This window comes from Phalacrocorax aristotelis, chromosome 3 (genome assembly GCF_949628215.1).
Source record: "Phalacrocorax aristotelis chromosome 3, bGulAri2.1, whole genome shotgun sequence".
NCBI classification, from domain to species: domain Eukaryota; kingdom Metazoa; phylum Chordata; class Aves; order Suliformes; family Phalacrocoracidae; genus Phalacrocorax; species Phalacrocorax aristotelis.
The window spans coordinates 4,240,427-4,262,409 of record NC_134278.1 but is presented as its reverse complement, the minus strand read 5'-3'; the positions used below and the strand labels follow the sequence as shown (position 1 = coordinate 4,262,409).

At 47.8% G+C, this 21,983-nt stretch overlaps 1 protein-coding gene across 1 annotated transcript; it reads left to right on the top strand.

Annotated features, from left to right (window-relative positions):
* Positions 1 to 1,492: 1,492 nt before the first annotated feature.
* EFHC1 (EF-hand domain containing 1) lies at positions 1,493 to 21,125 on the top strand. Its single transcript, XM_075086577.1, has 11 exons — positions 1,493 to 1,616; positions 8,800 to 9,021; positions 10,077 to 10,364; positions 12,156 to 12,305; positions 13,749 to 13,941; positions 14,258 to 14,478; positions 15,278 to 15,418; positions 16,634 to 16,847; positions 17,481 to 17,628; positions 18,470 to 18,686; positions 20,466 to 21,125. The coding sequence occupies exons 1-11, from the start codon at positions 1,554 to 1,556 to the stop codon at positions 20,535 to 20,537; spliced, it is 1,929 nt and encodes a 642-aa protein (XP_074942678.1). The 5' UTR covers positions 1,493 to 1,553; the 3' UTR covers positions 20,538 to 21,125.
* Positions 21,126 to 21,983: the final 858 nt, after the last annotated feature.

The window sequence follows — 21,983 nt, the reverse complement described above, 5'->3', positions numbered from 1 at the left end:
CCCACCCATGCAAAGAGCGCGATAGCAGCACTCCTGCCCCACTGCAAGCTGTGCAAGGGGCACTCTGCCACACAGCCTTGTTAGAAAGTTTCTGTCGCTCTCCTAGAGGATGACCCGTGGCCCACAGAAGCAAGTTTCCTTCTCTGAGGAAGGCCCTGGTGCTTGCTAAGTTCAGGAAACCTGCTAAACGGTGCTTGGATATCACAGCAGGGGAAATCGGAGAGAGAGCTTCAGACCCAGCACCTGCATCTGAGTCAGCAGTCACATTAGCAGCTTGCTGTCTTTCAAATCCAGCTCTTTCAGCCTTGCTTGGCCTTCAACCTGTTATTTTCCTTTCTAAGCTCATCAGACTCATTTTTTTATCTCCCATCGGCTCGCTTTCTTCTCTCTCCCACACCACGCTCAGACAGACGGTCTGGCTGCACTTCTCTCTGCTTGACTTATGCTTACAAAACTCTCAGATTCTGCTGCCTGCCCTTGAATCGCAGCCTGGCCTGTCTTGTGTACCACTGATAAAGAGACCAAGAGAAAGACATACAAAACACCCTTTTCTCTGTGGTGATTGACTTAGCTTTTCAATAGTGGGGTTTGTAATTTGTAGCACCAGCATAGCTCCTTTCTTTTAAACAAAATTTTTCTCTCTCCCTGAAGGAAGCAGCAAAAAGAAGCAGCAGGGGGCCATCAACGAAAAGGTGGTTGTGCCAAAGTCACTCCCAAACGTTAGGAGAGAAAAGAAAGCAAATATACATACTATATAATAAACCAGCACAACCAATTCTCCTGTTAAAATGTTTTGAGCACTCCAGGTTTGGATTCGAACCTCCACGGCTACTCCTCTGCCCAGGCAGAATCACAGGAGGCAGGGGTTGGAAGGGCCTTCTGGAGCTCATCCCGTCCCACCCCCTGCTGGAGCAGGCACCCCCAGAGCAGGGGCACAGGGCTGCGTCCAGGCAGGGGGTGAATGTCTCCAGGGGAGGGACCCCACAGCCTCTCTGGGCAGCTTGTGTATGACACTGGGACAACTCCTGAAAACACAGCCTGGATGCCACCACCCGTTTAAGGAGACCAAGAGAATTTAACCGCAGGGACACAGCCCAGCTGTGCCGTGGGGGTGAGGGCCTGGCAGAGACAAGACCGAGCTTGCGCTGTGGGATGCTGAAAGGCCTCGGCTGGGCGTGAGGGGGAGGAACAACATGGCGGCAGCCTGTGTCGGGGTAGGCCGAAGGGCGCTCAAATCCCTAAGAAAACAGGATTAATGCTTTCCACAGCTCCCGGGACTGCTGTTTTTCCACTCTGCGGGGACGAAGCCCCCCCATTCTCAGCCCCGGGAAGGGGCTCCGGCCCCCGCCGGTGTCGGTCGAGCCCCGCCAGCCGCGCTCCCGCCCTTCCGTTGCCACGGCAACGCCGCCCCGTCGCTCGCCGCGCAGGCACAGAACTCCGCCCGGCTCAGTGCGCATGCGCGACCCCTCCGGTGAGCATGCGCACTAGGGCGAGCCGGCGGTTGCCGTGGAGACGGCTTCCCTGGAGCGCGGGCAGGGAGCGCCCCCGCCGCCATGAGCTCGGAACCGGGGCCGGGTCTCCCCTTCCTCCCGGGCTGCGCCTTCAGGGACCCCACGGTGAGCGCGGCCCTCCGGCGTGCCCTGCCTCCCGGGAACACCTGCCCCCGTTCCCCCGGGGCGCCCCCAAGCCCGGCCTGGCCCGTGCCCCCCTGAGAGCCTCCCTGAGACCAGGCCTTTACGCCCCCCCTCCCCCGCCGGCCCCAGGGACTCGTCGGTGAACTGCACCCTGTCCGGCTCACCCGGGACCGCCTGAAGGCTCCCTCTGGGGAACTGGTGCTTCCTCAGACCCTCGTCTAACTCCCCAGGAGACCCCGTACCCCTAAACTCGCCTAATATGTCCCGTAGGGGACATGTTACCCCCTGAACTCACCTCCTGTTCCCTCAGACCTCCCTCTAGTTCTCCCAAGAGGCCTGGTACCTCTCGAATTCACCTAATATCCCTGAGAGGACTTGGTGTCCTGTGAACCCATGTCATAGGAATCATAGGATCATAGAATGCCCTGAGCTGGGAGGGACCCACAAGGATCATTAAGTCCAGCTCCTGTCCCTGCACAGGACACCCCAAATTCACACCATGTCTCTGAGGGCCTTGTCCAAGTGATTCTTGAATATCGCCAGGCTGGTGCCGTGATGCCTCCCTGGGGAGCCTGTTCCAGGGCTCCACGACCCTCTGGGGGAAGAACCTTCTCCTAATGCCCAGCCTCACCCTCCCCTGGCACATCTCCCTGCCATTCCCTCGGGGCCTGGCGTTGGGCACCAGAGAGCAGAGACCAGCCCTGCCCCTCCTCCTCCCCTCGGGAGGGAGCTGCAGAGCGCCATGGGGCTGCCCTCGGCCTCCTCTGCTCCAGGCTGAACACACCAAGGGACTTCAGCTGCTCCTTGTATGGTTTTTCCTCTAAACCCTTCACCAATTCCGTGGCCCTCCTCGGGACGCTCTCCAGTAGCGTTATATCATTAATGTACTGTGGTGCCCAAAACTGCACCCAGCACTCGAGGTGAGGCTGCACCAATGCAGAGCAGAGCGGGACAATCCTCTCCCTCGACCAGCTGCGATACAGTGCTTGCAATACAGGGATACCTCAAACTCACCAGACACCCTTCAGGGGACCTGGTACCCTGTGAAGTAACACACACACCCCCCCAAGGGACCTCGTGCCCTGTAAACTCATTTAATGCTCCCTGGCAGACCTAATACCCATAGAACTCTCCCCCAGGGCTTCCCAAAGCCAACAAATATCAACTGAAGTCACTTCTGGGGGACCTGAACTCACCTGGTATCCCCTGATCCCACCCACAGCAGACCTGCTACTCCCTAAGTTCTCCCAATGTAATTTAAAGTCTGTTCCCAGAGCACCAGGTGTCCCTGAGCCCACCCTCCAGGGGACTTGGTACTTTTCTCCCCAAGGAACTCCTTGTATCTTACACCCATGTGATAACCCCTGAAATTATCCTGATAGCTTTGGAGAGGTAGGTTCTCTCAGCCTCATATGAGACCCCAAAAGCTTTCCCTGTAACTGCAGAACTACTATCTGCAAACTCACCCCAAGGAGATCCAGTACCCCTGAATCCATCAATACTTCACCCAACAGTTCATGTGATTCTCCAAGGGAAGGAGTATCCCCATATTCACTTCACATTCTTGAAACCTGATTCTCCAGAGAAACTCCTGTTTCTCTGAACCATCTCAGTTTTCCCAAACTGATTTGTTCTGAACCTGCTACTCATTCTGATACTGCTGTGTACCAGGACCCTTAAACACACCTGATACCCCCTCCACTGACTTGCTATACCCAGGAGAACCAACACTGCCTACACCCAAGCAGTTCTCCACTAAGAATTAATCCTCAAAACAATCCCTGTACACCTAGGGAAACCGGTATGTCCTGGACCCACCCACCACCCTTAGAGGGACAGATACACCCCGAAGTCACCAATCTCCTGGGCAACTGATACTTTCCTGATACCCCCTCCTCCAAAGCTCTGGTACTTCCACAAATGCTCTCCCGTTATCACCTGGAGAACTGAATCCTTGATAGTCCTTAGGGAACTAATGGTCTGGAACCTGAGAACCTGATAGTCTTCAGGGAACTGGTGTCCCTCCACAGAACTGGTTCCACCACAGCCTCCAGGATCCTGCCAAGGAAGTGAGGCCCTGACAGCTGCTCCCAGGTTCCTTGGAAGATGTAGTGTCATCCTCATCCTCCACACTTTATACCTAAATGAGGAAGCAGCCTCTCCTTTTCCCCATTCCCACGCACTGAAGATCTGATAAGAAATCCTCCCAATATCCTCTTGAAGAAGCAGTACCACAGACACTTCCTGAGTTCCTTCCAGTACTGTTTCAGGGCAGCTGACAGCTCTGCTCTTCCTTCTCCCTGGGGAACTAACACCTTGAGTCTTGAGACCATTGTTCAGCTTCAACTCAGTGCTGCTAGTGTCAGTCTGAGAAACCAGTATCCTAACTGATTCCCTCAGAATCAATGCTCCCAGACTTTTGTAGGGAACAGATGGATGAGGGCATGCCTTACGTTTCCCTGGAGCTTAATGTCCTTAAGATCAGGCTCCTCCGTTCCCATAAACCTCAGTATTCTGAGTGAGACCCCTTCTTCCTCCTGCTCCTTCCCAATACATCCAGGTTGCCAGGTCAGCAGGAGAAGAGGGATCTGATGTGCTCAGGTATTCCAAGATAAGGCACCTCATGTACTTGCGTGTGAACATTTGACATAGGACATGCTGTACTCAAAAAAAAAAAAAGAGCCACACCATGGGACAGTGCTCCTTGTCCTTGATATTCCCATTGAAAACTGACACCTCCAGAACAAGCACTTCCATGCCTTCCTGATATGTCCCCTAGACTCTTCTCTGCGGAAGAGAGAACCTCTTACCAATCCAGTCTACCCTTTGACAAATCTTCTCAAGTGATGGTGAGCCCACGTCAGCCCACTCTGCCCTTCCCTATCACTCACAGAGCCTCTTTACTTCCCTGGATGCAGACCTCATGCTTATTTTATCTTCCAATAGAAATGCTAATTCTTCCAAAAGAGAAAAGCTTCCCTTCCATCTCCTGCCACCACAGTGCTCCTGATATTTCTAATGTAGCTGATGCTATTTCCTAAGTATCCTTGTGACAGAAATCTCTGTAACTCTGGATTGCTCCTCAGATGGAGTGGGAAGGAACCTCTAAAGGATCTTAACCACACTGATTTAGTGCTCCCTTAGGAAGATACTGTCCTATGTTTCTTAGACCAGTGGTGGTATTGTCACTTGTTTGACAGATGTGCTCTTGAAATGATGTGCTCGTGACAAGGACTGTGTCACGATGGGCTTTGGTAAACCCACTCCAGATCATTCTGGATGCTTTTGTGGGAACCCATTTTTCTCTGTTTTCCTAAGTAGGACCCTCTCTTTTCTTTATTCTGCTTGTGTGTGGATTAGGATTACCCAAGGATAAATTGTCACTGTACCAGTCTTAGTGGTGCCTTCCGGCATGAACAGTCAAACTATTTTCTAAGTCAGTGACGATTCAGTTCTTCAACAGTAAGTGGAGTAATTTACTCATAACAAATACTCTTAATCATGCAGTAATAAAGGTTATCTCAGAATTATTCTCAGCTTAATAATATTGTTTCCTCAATATCATTTATAACGTCTTGGAAATCTGCAATGCAAATTGCTGCCCCTAGCAAAATGTTATTTCCTCTATCAGTAAAATCCTGCCTGCTTTAGTCATGTGAATGCTTCTACTTGACTTTAGCAGTGCTGTGTGTATGTAAGAAACACCCACGGGACTTAGCAGAGCAGACTGTTATTTTAGAGTAACTTGAAGTATTGGTAACGTTTTAAGGAGATCTGGACTCCAGAAATGGCTTTGCAGAAATGGCTTTTGTTCCTCAGGATGAGCCCTAGCGAGTGCTATCAACTCACTTTGCCTCAATTTTCCAGTCTATAAAATGGGCATTGCGATACTTGTTTTCCAAGCGAATGCTGAGAAGTGCTGAAAAAAACCTCTGTGTTCAAATAAGATAGTATTGTTATTGCTTAGTGCTCATGTGACAGAGGAACAGAGACACTGGGAGGGGAAATGGCGTTTGTATGAAGCGTTATACACTTGGCAAAAAGAAGGACTTAATTCAATAGAATTTCTTCAGATATGGAGTGGCAGCAACTGAGATTAGGAGTTTACCTTCTGGGCTTTCCCTTTTAAATTTACATTAGTCACCTGATACTGTGAGATGTTATCTGGCATCCATGCTCACTTGGGAGAGCCTGTCAGCTTTGGGAGTCTTATGAATTTATGAGGTGTTTTCTTTAGGCAACTGTGGGCCCTTAAAAGCCTGTGCACTTCTGACAAACACTGATATTGCCCAATTTATAGACAAACTTCATGTTTTTCCTTGATATGGTAGGTTGACCCTGGCTGGATGCCAGGTGCCCGCCAAAGCTGCTCTATCGTTCCCCTCCTCAGCTGGACAGGGGAGACGAATTATCATGAAAGACTCATGGGTCGAGATAAGGACAGGGAGAGATCACTCACCAATTACCATCATGGGCAAAACAGACTCAACTTGGGGAAACTAATTTAATTTATTACCAATCAGATCGGAGTAGGGTAATGAGAAATAAAACCAACTCTTAAAATCCCTTCCCCCCCACTCCTCCCTTCTTCCTGAGATCAGCTTCACTCCCGGTTTCCCCACCTTCTCCCCTCCAGCGGTGCAGGGGGACGGGGAATGGGGCTTGGGGTCAGTCCATCACATGTTATCTCTGCCGCTCCTTCCTCCTCAGGGGGAGGACTCCTCACACTCTTCCCCTGCTCCAGTGAGGGGTCCCTCCCATGGGAGACAGTCCTCCATGAACTTCTCCAACGTGGGTCCTTCCCACAGGCTGCAGTTCTTAATGAACCACTCCAGTGTGAGTCCATTCAACGGGGTGCAGCCCTTCAGGAACAGACTGCTCCCATGTGGGTCCCCCACGGGGTCACAAGTCCTGCCAGCAAACCTGCTCCAGCATGGGGTCCTCTCTCCACGGGTCCACAGGTCCTGCCAGGAACCTGCTCCAGCATGGGCTTCCCATGGCATCACAGCCTCCTTCAGGCATCCACCTGCTCCGGCATGGGGCCCTCCCTAGGCTGCAGGTGGATATCTGCTCCACCATGCACCTCCCCGGGCTGCAGGTGGATATCCGCTCCACCATGCACCTCCCCGGGCTGCACGTGGATATCTGCTCCACCATGCAACTCCCCGGGCTGCAGGTGGATATCTGCTCCACCATGCACCTCCCTGGGCTGCAGGGGGATATCTGCTCCACTGCTACCCTCCATGGGCTGCAGGGGCACAGCCTGCCTCACCATGGTCTTCAGCACGGGCTGCAGGGGAATCTCTGCTCCAGTGCCTGCAGCACCTCCTCCCCCTCCTTCTTCACTGACCTTCGTGTCTGCAGAGTTGTTTCACATATTCTTGCTCCTCTCTCCAGCTGCAATTGCGCAGTTTGGCTTTATTTTTTCCCCCTTAAGTATGTTATCCCAGAGGCGCTACCACCATCACTGATGAGCTTGGCCTTGGCCAGCCGTGGGTCTGTCTCAGAGCCGGCTAGCACTGGCTCTATCAGACATGGGGGAGGCTTCTGGCAGCTTCTCACAGAATCCACCCCTGTAGCTCCCCCCGCTATCAAAACCTTGCCACGCAAACCCAATACACTTGAATATTTTTTCCACAGCTTTCCCTTGGTATTTATTTAAAAGAAGGAAATGGCAGTTCTGTGGCAGGGCTAATGTTTATAACACATTCTGCTAACATGTCTTCAGTAAGCTCTTTTGTTTTCACCTGAACCTGTTTTCCTAACTGCTCTGTCCACAGTATTGCAAAGTCCGCAGTACCAGTGTAAAGAGAAAACAGGCAATTATGTGAAATTCAAGTGGGGCCTTGAAGGTATAAATAAGATTAGAGGCTTAACCATGAGGGGTGTGGGAGGGGGTGGAGAAGCAGCGGTTCACATGCCTGAGGTTGGGCAGATTGCAAGTCTGGAAAAGGAGCTGAAGTTTGTTCCTTCAGCGCTAGAAATGCGTACAACTCTGTTTTATTTGGCAGAAGTCAAGGTAAAGTCAGGGATTTTATTATCAGAGACTCACAATTTCTCCTGTTTTCTCTGGAGCATTAAGCATTGAAACCTCAGTGGGACCATGCAGGCACGTGTTATTTTAAATGCTTTCAGGATTGCAGATGAGGTACCAGGTGTGGTGGGCGGTACAGCAAGTTGAGTAGCTTGGTGTCACTCAAGTCTGATCCCAGCCTTCAGTAGTGAAGAACAGGACTGGGCTGACAGAGATCAGGTCCTATTCACAGCTCTGACATTTTCTTGTTGCGTGTCCTTAATCAAAGCAGGGATGTTCCTGTGCCATCTGGATAATTATTTAGTTTGAAGAATGGAAAGCTGGCGTGAGGCAGATAGCAAAGACAGGTGAAAGGCTCCAAGAAGCTCAAAACCAAGATTAAACCAACAAAGCAAAAATAACAGGGAAATCCCAGAGCCAACATTATACAATGCTCACAAAGATAGAATTCTTGTCTTATCAGGCTTCTCATTAATCTGCTGTAGGGTCTTACACCAGGGTTGTGGTTATTTAATGTGTGACCCTTGCATGGACTGTGGAGAGAAGTGGTGAAACAGCTAATGTGCTTTGGTAGGTTTCATAATTGCAGTTCTGTGAGCATAACACACCTTGATTTAGCCCAGCGAAGAAAAATTCAGTGAATATCATCCCCAGGAAGGGGGTGATAAAATAAATAGTGATGGAAAGCACAGAGGGTGCACAAGGTGTAATAGTCAAGGGAGCACCGTAAAGCACTAACAGAGTGAGGTCCCATGGTGCTCTCTACTGCCATAACAGATCAGGGAACGAAGAGTCTGTGAGAAAAATACTAGGGCAGAGAAAGTGCTGTCACCTCATTCTAGGCACTGAGAATAGTGGCAATAGGGAAATTAAGCTCTACGGGAATCTGTGGCAGTGCTAGGATTTGAGTTCACACCGACGCTTTGTTCCTCCAACCACTTTTTCAGCCTTCTTGATCTAAGTGTAAAATCTGATTATAAATAACTGCTGCAGCAGGTTTTAATAAAATGCGGGGGGGGGGGGGGGGGGCGGCATTCTGGATATTACACACTCTTACTTTTTTTCTCTGCTTTCAGTAGCCATATCTACTTAGTAAATGTAGTCTTTTTACAGCTGGATTTCCTTCCACAGAAAACATCTTTTCATCGGTCCCAGACACTGGGCTACAAAAATGGATTTGCCTTTTCCCGGCTGCCAACAGTTGGGATCGGCGGGGAGCGACTATATGTGAATCAGCTTTCTCAAGCTGAACTAGAGGAATTATCCAGCCAGAGACCCACGCTGATCTATGGGCAAGCCAAGCAGGCTCCACCTTCAGGCTTTGTTCCAGCACACGTGGCTTTTGACAAAAAGGTATAAAGAAGCTTATTCCAGGAATATCGCTGGCCAAGTCCGGAGACATAAACAGTCAGCTCCAGGGTTCATGGGACAGTGTACAGCAGTTTTCAGATGCCATAGCCCTTAGTCAGAGACAGCTGAACCCCAGACTGAAAGAGGCTTTCTTTGCTTGGGAGGAGGATTATAATACGTAAACGATGTAAGACATTCCCCACAAGTTACGCTACAGCATTTCTAGCAGGCATTGGAAAAGAAGTTTGATTAACACTGAAAAGCTTCAGTTTATAACGACTACCCTGCAAACCACAGCCTGGCCTTCTGTGTTTCCAAAACTATGCTGAGATTGTAAATGAGCTTAAACTGTAAAGGGCAGTCTGCGGTGGGGACCTGTTAGACTGTTTAACTGTGGTCCATCTAATTATGCTTGGGTTTGTCACCAGAGAGTGTTACAGCCTGTACTGCCCCAGTAGTACTTCCTGCGTTATATCTTGGTGTTCCTAGCAGACTAGGAGGTGGCTATGTGTCTGCGTGGCACTCCTGAGCTGACTCTTGATTTTAAATGTGCCGGTGGCACAGACTGCAAGCTGGCGAGTGCAGCCGCAGCCACGGACAGAGCAGTTGCTGCAGAGCGTGAGGGCTCAGCAGACCTGAGCGCGTGCCTGGGTTTGCACACTGCCAGGCAGGCCTGGAAAGGCAGTCTGCAGCCAACCCTCAGCCCATCTGTGAGACAGTCTGGGGAACAGATGTGCTGTGTTAATTACTGAGGCTGTTCCTTCAGAGTAATGTAGATGTTACTGTTTAATCTGTCAGATACTTCTCTGCCCCTTCATTCAAGCCAGGGTAGCAGTGGGGCCCCCAGTGCTGCTTGGGGAAGTCGTGGTCCCTTTTGAAGCACTTTTGCTGTCTAGTAGGGACTTGCTGGCTTTATCATCGCTTAATTACCTAGGCCTGTAGGCTGATGTAGACTGCTAAAGCACACTACAAATAAATTATTTGTCTTAATAGATTAATCATGGTGTTCAAATTGTTTCTCTCATTCTCTCTTTGGGATTTGGCTCCTTTTTTGGCAGATTTTGAAGTTTGATGCCTATTTCCAGGAAGATGTTCCTCTCTCAGCACAAGAGTGTTACCGGATCCGCCAAGTGGGTATCTATTACTATTTGGAAGATGACACCATGTCCGTCATAGAGCCCGTTGTGCAGAACTCTGGTCTTCCTCAAGGCAAACTTATCAGACGCCACCAGGTGCCCAAGAATGACCGTGGGGATCATTACCACTGGAAAGATCTGAATCGGGGCATGAGCATCACCATGTATGGCAGGACGTACCGCATAGTTGACTGCGACCCATTCACACAGGTGTGTTGCTTGTACCGAGAACACTGACACAGAGCATCCCAGAAATTACAGGTGGCCAGACCTGTTAGAGTCCAGGAGTCTGCATCTGTAGCTTTCAGAGTAAGGTTGCTTGCAATCTTCCATTTTGCTTTTTGTGAAGACTTCTTTCTGTAGATCAGTGCTGAGTTCAAGGTATGATATTTGCTGAGGGCATACTACTTGCTCAGTATTTCTGCCCCAGGCCTGCAGGGAGTCCATCCTTTGTCCTCAGGACTTCTCCTTACAATACAAATTCTAAGTTCATTTCTGTGTGTACAACAGTTTAACTGCTTAGAGTCCAGATGAAGATGAAAACTCCTGATCCTAACTCTTTTCTGACTTAATACTCTTCTGTTAAGAATAGGGGAAGGGAATGCAGTCAGTATGCTGCGCCCGTCTACAGCCAAGGCAGAAGAGTGGTTGTGATCCGTGGGTTGAGAATCATGGTAGGAACTGACCTTTCTAAGAGAGCTTACTCATTGCTTTTCTATTTCTGGCTTTTTCTGTACCAGTAAATGAAATAATAACAGTCCAACGAAAAATAATAACAAATACCAGTAAAATGGTATCCTGTTAGATTGTCCCCAGTATAATCTCAGCCCTAGTCAACCACTCTTCCAAGCATTTCCCAGGAGCAGTCCAGGAGTCAGAATGCTCCAGGAACCATTCCCAATAGGTGAGTTACGTGCAGCCAACCTGTCCTGGAGGCTGAGAGAGTTCGGATGCAGGCTGTTCCTTGCCTGTTGGCCTCAGTGCCCAGGAATGTTCCCAAGCACGTATAATATGTTGGTATATACATGGCTGTTGAGAACATGTGGGGCCAGCTCTGCTGGAACTGGATGACTGTTAAAGTCAGTTCGCATCAGATAAAGAGCTGGTTCTCATGTGAATATTGGTTGGTTGATGGAAAACATGAAATGAGCTACGGGGGTCTACATCTCAAGGTCACTAGTCTATTTATCATTAACTGACATCCTCCAGACCAGAAAACAGTGAGTCTGAAAGTGTGAACCTGCTTTGTGAGTCTTCAGGGTGATCTCACATGCCGGTTGGAGATGTTTGCATAGGTGCTTCCTGAGCTGAATGTTTTCATGGGCCACTTCCCCAGGCCAAAAAGGGAAGTCCATTGAGTTTAGAGGTTGTTTTGGGTGACTGATGTGAGTACACAAGTAATACCCTACACAAGTAATACCCTGGAGTTTGTTGACACATCCAAGCTAAGGAAAAAATCTGTTTATAAACAAACAGATTGTCCTCTTTCTGTGGCAAAAGTACTCCTGAAAGATGGTCTGAAGCTGCCACTGTGGCACATATCCTCATGGGCCTAGTGTGGGTAACACTAACTTCCACTGTCTGACACACTGGGGAGCCCTAGGTCTGTTGCAAATTCTGACTGACTACATCTGTGATTATGCACTAATTTAATTTTTTTCATCTACGTAAAAGGGATCAACTGACAGTTATCCTCCATTTAAAGCCCTAAGGGCAGGGAAAACTGCTCAAGTAAAATATGAGTTAAGTTGTTTAGGACAGGACTGCCCTGAGTAATTAAAGGGGAAGCAAAGCTTAGAAGCAGCTTAAACAGAAACATCCTGGTCATCCTCTATTGTGCTTGTTATTGCAGTAGAACTAATACTGCTGCAGCCTGGTGATCTGTGAGGAATGAACTTGCAGTGTTCCGACAACACTCTTTTCCGCCCATCTGTAATCTCTAGTAACCTCCTTTACCTTCAGAACTCACGGCAGCATTAATACCTTAGATGACCTTCCTAGGTGTTCCTGGAGAGCCAAGGAATTGAACTGAACCCTCCAGAGGAAATGGCTTTTGATCCTTACACAGAACTGCGCCGGATGCCTATGCCCAAGTACATCACACCATCAGATTTCGACCAACTCAAGCAGTTTCTGACTTACGACAAGCAGGTGAGAGAGCTGAGAGCGATTATGCATGTTACAGACGGTATCTGTTATTGAAACATGAGTTTTGTGAGTGTCTACAACCTTACTCATTCTAAAAAATCTCAGTCCACTGAACACACTCCAGTTTTGCTCCCGTCTTGGCTTTAGTAAGAAAGAAATCTTTTTTCTTTTTACTGGGCTTTGTGCCTTGTGAACAGCTTCTCTTTGGATTGCAGAGCCTGTGCTGTAGATCCTCCATCTCACTTTCTGTTGGGGTGAGATAAGCCACCTGCTTCGGGAAGTTAGCAGATAGGGCCAGATGCAGTTCTAATATGAACGGGCATGTTGCATCCACTCCTCTCTTCCTCCAAAACATTGATGCCAGGTGCCAGAGTGGACAATTTCAGGCAAACACAAATGCCACTTGCTTTCACTGAGTTCTCCCTGTGCACACAGTTGACTAACACTCTCCTCCCTGCTCCTCTGAATCTGCTTTTCATCTAACAACAATGTAAGAAACACTATAGACTACATCTATACTGGAAAATAAACCAGGGTCAGGACACGACCTGAGTTCTGCATATTGTCCCTGGACAGCTATCAATCAAACAATTCCTGGCCATCAGCTAGGTGTTAGTTAGCACAGGCCAGGATCATTTCCAGTTGCCATTTTGGATATGGTCACACTGTTTTGAGGGGAGCAGGCAGTTTTGCTGTGTGGATGCAAGCTGGGCCATACCTGCCATTTTACTGCCAGTTTATAGCCTTAGTGACTCCGGTCTATGCTGGGCCAACTGCCTGCAACAGCTATTGGGTTGCCTGTTTGGGAGCTGTACCTTGGGGAACCCTTGAGCATCACAGTGTGAAGAGTGAAGAGTTTGATTTCTGTGGCATTAAAAGAAGATATTTCCACTAGGCAGAAATAAGATGGGATCTGCAGTGAATGCAGCCTCCTCAGGACTGCTGAGTGCCTTCCCCTCTGCCTTCTTCAGCATTAGAGTAATAAAGGATTGCCATGCAACCTCTAAGAGGTTTAAGAGTCAAAACAAGATTCTGTCTTGCTGTATTAAATTTCATTATAAAAATCACTTCCCTTAAGACTACTTCCGTACTCATTCCTGGGCAATTATTTTCCGCTGCTTTTTAATCACTCCCCCCCCATATTTCCTCATGCTTCCTGAACTAAATTTATTGTCTTAGCATAGACTGCTCTCTCTCACTTGCTTCTGTCAAGGTAAGCCAGGCCTGTCGAGCTCTCCAAGCCCCTGCTGCCCTTCTCACTGCTGCCTCAGCAGCCCATTCATCCCAGTACCCACAGTACAAGGGCTTGGTTCTTCTATACCTGGCAGAAAAGACTGGTGAGATGCCTCCAATCATCCAACCCATTTCAACCCACTTCATTTGGACAAAGCATCAGTGATCCTAAGCCATATTTGTCTTCTCTGCCTCTTTTTTCTCCACCCCCAGGTCCTTCGCTTCTACGCCATGTGGGATGACACTGACAGCATGTTTGGTGAGACTCGGCCTTACATCATCCACTACTACTTGGCAGATGACACAGTGGAGGTTCGGGAAGTCTACAAGCAAAATGATGGTAGAGACCCATTCCCAGTACTGATAAAACGCCAACGCTTGCCCAAAACCTTTGTGGACAAGAAAAGTAAGTCTAGATTGGCCAGCACATCCGTCTGTGCTGAAGTGCCTTGGTGGGTAGATACATATGTGGTGGCTGTGTCAGAGGTACACCGAGTCTGGAGAATTTTTGCTGAGAACTCCAAGCGTCATCAATTTTTGGCCAAAGAAAAGGTCTTTAAATGATCACTAAATTCTTTATCTTTTGGGAAACCGTGGCAGGACAGCAGCACCAACAGCTCCCCAAAGCTATTTATACAGCTCGCTTTTGCATCCTTTTTCACAAGGAAATGTTAACATCTACCTGATTGATTTATTTTTCCTTTTGTCTCCCTTGTGCTTAGAGACCTTCCCAAGCTGTGTGCTGGAGATCTCTGATCAGGAGGTACTTGAGTGGTACACAGCGAAAGATTTTGCTGTCGGCAAATCTACCACCCTCCTTGGGCGCACCTTCTTCATCTATGATTGCGATGAGTTCACACGAAATTTCTATCGTGACAAATTTGGTATCACAGACTTCCAGCCCGTGGAAATAAAGAAGAAACCACTTGAGGAAGTTCCACAGGTACTGCAAACAATTTCTTAAAGGAAGGGAGGGAAGGAAGCAGTCGGTATAAGCTCTTATAGTAAAATATAGGTTCACTTAGTGAGAACCTGTAGTAAACAAGTTCAGCTTAAAGAAAAGAGCAAGTAACTTGGAAAAGACGAGGCAAGAATGGTCATAATATAAAAATGAAAGTCCTCTGAAACTGTTGTATTCTAATACTGTAAAGGACAAAGCACTTGCTAATAGTGATAGAAAGAACTCTGGTTATGTCTATACTAGAAAATCAAACAGTGTCAAGGTTTGGTTTTGGCTGGGAAGCCAACTGGCACAGTATGGCTGCACTCATATTACTAAACTCTCCCTCACCCTCCAAAACAGGGTTGCTAAGTCCAAACTGCTTACCGGGGGTGGTCACAGCCCTTGTTACCTCCTAAACTGAGCCTAGGAATGGTCTGGAGTGCTAGCTGGCCTAGACCACAAACTTGATGGGGATTAGGTTAACAGTGTAAACATGCAGATGATTGAGTTCCTGTGCATGGGAAGGTTTAATTATTACTATAGTCATAGTCTCTTTATTCAGAGAAATTACCTGGCTTTCTGAATTTCAGATTTTCTTAATTCTCTTAAATATTTTCTGTAAGTAGGGCTGTAACATATGGCCAGGCTAAAGTGTCTCTACTGGACAGGATGTCACAGCTATTGCTACCTGGTGACAGAAGATTTCTTTCCAAACAGATAGTTTCTGATAAACTCCCTTGCAAACACTGTCTTGTTGGCAGTTTCAGCTGTTTATGTTTGATGTCTCCTCTGGATGCAGGTAATTCCTCCCTATAATGGTTTTGGCATCCTTGAAGACTCTCTTCAGAACTGCTCTTCTCTGCTTCCAAAGCCTCCCCGGAAAGATGTAATTAAGATGCTAGAGAATGACCACAAGGTGCTGCGATACCAGTTGGCCCTGGTAAGTGCTTTCCCTGATGGTATAGTGCCAGCTTATGTTGTAGAGTCAGAAGGATGGGAGCAACAGCCTGCTCAGAGAAGGCTGTTAGCAATTTCTCCTCTGTGCTGGTGGGAAAAAAAAGTTCCCCAAGCCAGCACGAATGGCCCTCAGGGGATGCCGTTGGGTTATTGTGTACTCGCTGTGACAACTAGTAGCACGCAAAGGTAGAAAAAAAAAACAAGGCCAGAAAGTACAAAACAGACACGCTACAAAACCACAGCCATTTATGGAAAAACTCCCACTGACATCAGCACGTGACAGATGGCCCTAACTGAAACAGCATTGCAACTGGGCACTGTGCCTCTGCCTGCCTTCAACCGCTGCCACAAGTGTGAGCTTGCTGTCTCTCGGCTGCTGGCTCCCAGCACCTGGCCTTCTCCAGGCTAGTCCTGCCCGCAGCAGCCAGCAAGGGGCTGTGCTAGCAGAGTAGCCAAGTGCCAGCGCAGAAGCCGGGGAGTCCACGGGGACGGTGCTTTCCACCCACGACAACATTCAGGCCCTGGCCTTTGTGCCAGCTTTACGGTTGGTTTATGCAAGGAGCCTCTGGCACATCCAGCAGCAGCAATGGCATTTCCTGTGCTGCCTGGTGCCTGCCCTCTCCAAACACTCAGGGTCAATAAGGGCTGATTTCTTTTTCCTATTGTGCAGCAGTTGCTAAAGGTCACAGCTGACGGGTTCAGATCCACTTAATTTTAAACTAAGCAAGTAAACCTACTGGTGTGTCAGGAAATGTCTTCCTGTGACTAAGAGCTGGAAGCAGCACCAGCCTCTCTCAGGCACTTACTATAATGAAAAATATAACTTTCATACTGACTTTTACAGCCAGTCTCTCTGTGACGAATAATTCCATAAAGGGTATTCCTTGTCTTGGATTACTCGTCTGTGGAAACACTGAATATACTTGGTCACTGCAGCCCAGATTCTGCTTCTGTTGGCCTGACTACAGCAAGTAACCTCTGAAATTCAGACACCTGATGCTGTCTAGGGCTTTGTTACACTATGTCAGCATATCTGTAGCTTTTGGCCTACATTAAGTGCCTTGTTTAGTCGGCTATAAAAAAAAAACAGCTATGAGCTCTGTGTTCTTATGAGTGGGCTACTAGGTACTCCTAAGCATGCCAGGAAAGAAAAACCTGGTTCAAATGTTCTTTTCCAAAGCCACTACCTTTCCTCTAGGAATCACCAAACCCTGAGGACAGAAAGCGTCGTTTCATCCTCTCTTATTTCCTCTCCAATGACATGATCAGCATCTATGAACCCCCAGTCCGTAACTCTGGCATCATTGGAGGCAAATACTTAGGAAAGACCCGAGTCGCCAAGCCAGGCTCTACTACAGAGAATGCCATGTATTATGAGCCCTCTGACCTCACCATCGGTTCTACAATTGAAGGTAAAATCAGCCTGGATCGATAACACTGTCTGAGCATTGGTTTTCAGTGCCTGCTCTGGTATGTCATTTATTGCACAGACAGTGCATACACCTTTCTTCTCTTGAAAGATCCGTTCCTCCTGGCTTTCATCACATTTGAGTTTCCAGATCACCAGCTGGTGTACGTTGATATTACTCTGTTATTGTCAATGTTTGGACCTTTGACATAATTAGGAAAAGAGCTACATTCTTCATAGTATGTGTTCAGTTTACATTTTGGGACCTGCCAGGATTCACAGGGTTAAAGCTATGACAGACGACTTCGAGTAGTGAAGGCCTATCCTGTAAGGAATATCTATCCTGTAAGGAAAATAAGTGAAATACTGAAATATCAGAAGCACACCTTCTGCTAACAGGGGGAGTCGTTGTAAGCACAGGCATGGGGCCTTTTCTCTCAGCAGCTGCTTTTCCTGTAGTAAAACTCCCTTTGAGTCAGAGAAACTATTCTCCCTTCAAGGACTGAAACAAATAGCAGAGCTCGCTCAAACCTGAGCCCAGCCACAAGAGAGAAACTGTGCTCTCTCCTGGATGATAAAGTGACTTACCCATGCTGAAAGGCAAGTAACGCTGCTTTCTTTAATGCCTCCTCCCCAGTGTTTGGCCACAGGTTTGTAATCACTGATGCTGATGAATACGTGCTTAATTATATGGAGAGCAACACAGAGAGTTTCCCCGCGGCAACACTGCAGTCTCTGAGGGATCACTTTCGCCCACGGCAGGTGGTAAAGGAGCCTGCCAACAGGTAGGCTTCAAAGGATGGTGTTGTGGAGCTAAATAAGACTCAGGGTTGACAGCTGAGGGCATTTCCAGAAGCCTCCATGGGCTCCAGCCTGCTGTCTAATGGCTTCTCAGCTGATTATTCAGCTCCAATAGCCTGTGTCTGGTTCAAGAGGGGTTCGAGTGTGTACAATATAATGTTGCAGCTGCTGCTGACCCAAAAAGCTTGTGGGCCAGCTCTGGCTTAGCAGCAGAGATACTTTCAGCTAAATGGACACAGTCACCTTTTCCCAAAAGACGGCAGTTAACTGTAACAGATGCTGCAAACAGTATCTGCATGAGCTACTAGACGGTTGCAGGCTCAGCAGAGAGTTGGTGGGTTTTTTTTTTTCATTTGCTCTGAGTGTGCTTATCAGCCTATCAGAACTTAGCCCACATCCTCTTTTTCAGCTGTCTGGACCCATTTCGGGTGACCCCATAATAACCCTATTACTTCACAACACACTTTGGAGTGTGTGGTAGTTCAGGGGCTCTGGTTGAAACTAGAGTTGCATGCCGTTCCTGGGACCATGGGGAGCGCACAAGAAAACACTCCTTGTCCTAGAGCACTTGCAGACAAAAGGTGCATGGAGGAAATGTCCTGCAAAGGGAAAATAGCTTACCTAATGCTCTGAGAGCAAGACTGAGCTTTGTCTCCAAGTCCAAGCTGAGATGAACTTGCCATAAAACCCAAGAACTCCAGGAGCCTTCTGTGTATTCAGAAATACAGTCTGGCCAGCCATGGTGGGCAGCCAGCACACAAGTGTCACAGTGAGGCTGCCAGAAGTAGCTTTTACATGAAGTCCTGTTCTTCCTTTCTTCTACAGTGACATCCCCACACTTGGGACCAGCAAGCAGGAACTGGATGAATTAATTGTGCAGGTTCAGGAAGAGCTGAAGCTCCATAAGTACTTGAACAAGAAGAACATTCAGGAAGCGTTTCTTCAGTGCGACAAGGATGGCTCTGGCGTCCTGGACAAAGCAAAATTTTTAGCCCTTTGCGACAGCTTGAGTGTGCCGACCAACGCCTTTCTGGTTAACAAGGTCAGAAGGAAGGGGTGCTGTGCACATTGAATTCCTCTCCTACAGCTCTTCAAAAGAGCTCTTCTCCAAACCAACCCTAGCCAGGCGAGACCAACAGCTGCTCTACCCTACAAAGGGGAACAGCTTCAAGAAGAGGGAAAGAGAGTCCCAGTTCAGAAGGGCCTCTGAGCTGTTATACTGAGCCTGTCTCTTCATGGAGGAGATAATAATTGTTGTCCTCTAAGTAAGGAGGAGAAATGTTACCCAGGTTGCCCCCAGAGGAGCAGCCTAATGTTTGGCTGCACTGTTATGTGAAGCCTGAAAATGCCTGGTGACGTAGGTCTCAGAGATGAGCAGAAGAGGTATAACATGATAGAGGTCAGGCCTAGGCTACTGCAGAGCTACTGAGTCTGTGTCATGACTTAAGCACACCTGGGCTTGAGTAGAGATGACACTGAGGTGCTTAGAGAATGAGCCTTAGGAAAGCTTAGCTGAGTTTTAGATTTAACTGTATTGAAGAGTTGAGAACTAAGTATTGTACCAAAAAAACCCCCCCAACACCCCAGAAAAGAAATTAGAATCATAACCACTTGCTTAATACAACTAAAACATAGGCTCACTGGGCACTATGAGCAACAGCACACGGAGGTCACCGTCTGCAGAGCAGAAAATGTGAGGGAACTGAAGAGAAAAAGTCATCCAGTGGGGATGGAGGATCCTTTCAGGAATATGACTGGCAAGGATACTTTCCTAGCATAATGTGATAAGCAGTAGATTAGTGGCCAATAAAGGCAGACTCAGAGTTTAAAGAAAGAGTTCATCAGAGACCACTCTGCCCTGAGGAATTTACAATGTGGTGACAGTCCTTCCTGCTTCCACTCTGAGAATGGGAGATGAAGTGACATGCCCAAGAGTGTGTGGGGAACCTGTGACAACTGAGGCTTAACCCCCATGTTTGAATCTCCATCTAGGACCTATGCACTGAAAGTAGCCCTCTTGTCTCTTGAAATCTTAATAAGAATATGCCCAAAGGTCTCAGAAGTGAGGCGGTGCTATAAATTAAACATACGGCAGATAGTTAACTACGCTCTGGATTGGAAGGGAGCACAGCTGTCAGTCACACAAGAGCAACCCTAGTAAACCTGTCTCCAGGCGACAAGGGGAAGAAGAATCCTTTCAAGGAACTGTAATATTAGACCTTTTCCATCTCCCTGGGTGTCAGAAGATTAGTTATGCAATTAAAGAAACAAAAGCCCCCTTTCTTCCCCTTAAGCACACAGAGGCTATAGCTCTGCACCAAAATGCAGGGTCAGGCCCAGGTACCAGAACTGGCTCATTAGTAGGACTGTCACTGAGCTCAATTATCTGTGTCTCCACTTTATGCCATCAGTGCACACCAAAGCGACACCGGTGAACAGGAACTGTTCAGATATGCTGCCTTCATCCCACTTTGGCAACGATTTCTATGGGGTTTCTGAAAGATTTGCTGTGGCCTATGTCAGTCTGTGGCCACACTTTAATTTTTCTGGATCCGTTGCCACTGTGGTGATGCTTAGAAGGCAATCAGGATCAAACTCAGACACGCTAACTCTTCTCCTTGCATAGATTACTGCCATCTATAAGCATTCAAGGTTACCTGTGATTCAGGACTACTAAGGTGGGAGGCTCTTCGGCACAGGGGCATAAGATCTGCTCTGTCACACAAGGTGTACCTCTGAGCACTTCCCCCTAAAAAAAATTCCCCAAACTTGCAGCCTCCAACTCCTTATGTTGTTTGTTGGTTTTGTTTTCCCCCCCCAGCTGATTGACCTGTGTTCTTGCGGAGAAGACAAGATAAACTACCATGACTTCCTTAGAGCCTTCCCCTCCTGATCTTCCCCCAGAAGCCGAAGAACAAGACCAGCAATAAAATTCTTAGCTGAGTGAACTTTAAGACATTGTAATTCAAAAAGTATGCTCTAGTCTTCATCCTCGCTTCACTCACTGTCCCCCTTCCCTTCACACCAGAGCCAATTAATTTCACCCTCACTTTGCTAACTTTATTTCCTTCCAAACCTCTCCCTGCCCTTTAAGCTACCACCAAATTCAATCTCACAGCTTCTGGATATTGAAATGAAACTCTCATAAGGAAGAACTTCAGAGAACCAAAGCCAGGTTCTCCTGTTGATTTCTCAACTTTTTAATACAGTACAGCAAGGCTTGCTAGAGCTAAAGCTCTCTAAAACCTGGAATGATAACTACTCTAGATTTCTCTTATGGAGTCAAAAGGGGCCCTTCACCTTCAAGCAGGTAAGATGGCCAGTTTATATTGTTATTTGTATTGCAAGAAGATCTAAGAGCCCTGCTATGGACTACAATAAACTCACGCTTGCTAGTCTGAATGTAACCAAGTCATGCAAGGCTGCTATGAAAGTGTTAATAAATCTGCTTTAAATAAAAGTACCTCATGACTGGAATAGCTAAGGATTAACGTGGGGGAAAAAACCCACAAAGCTGTGATTCTGGGTTTACTTGAAGTGGTGATTTTAGCTCTCACATAGCTATGGAGATAGCAGGGGTCTGTACACAAATCTGCTGACAGCAGCTTTGCATTTTTTAACAAAAGGTTGGGAGAATGGTTTTAGGACTGAGATACTATCTAAACCCACCTTATGCAACCTGTCACCTTACCAGACAGGTCCAATGAAAAGGGAATACTGGCAGTTTGCACAGCAATAGAGTTATGACTCTTGTGCTCCACCTACGAGTCACATTCCTCTCCATGATGGTAAACATGGCAGGGACCTTCTCAACCCAAGTGACACCTGCCAGGTATCGCCATTGAGCACATATGAAAGGCAGCTTTCGTGCACACAGGAGGGAACAAAGCTCTTTGGAACAAAATCCTTATTTAAATGAGCTTTTGTGCTGTGAATTCCCACTTCCCCTCAGACAGATGAGACTCTCCGCATGACAGCTCCCCTCCTGCCTCATCAGAAAGGTCACCGCTCTTCCCTTCTGGGCCCGTTTTGTGCTGCTGCTTACTCCGACCGAGAATCACGCTCTCAGATCCACCTTGGATTTCAAAGAACGGCTTGGCATTGCATGAGGTGCCTCCCAAGCAGCAGCTGACAAAGGCTAACTTGTAAAGGCCACCTTAATCACCTTTTCCAGAGACCAACAACTTAGAGGTGAGATTACTGGAGCCATAGGCTGTGGAAAAGAAAGTCAGAAACTGTTTTCTGCACGTTATGAAAACTGTAACCTAATACTCAGCCAATCATGTAGAGCGCCCGGGGCCAGCTGCAGAAAGTATACAATTTAGCTCACTGTGAAGTA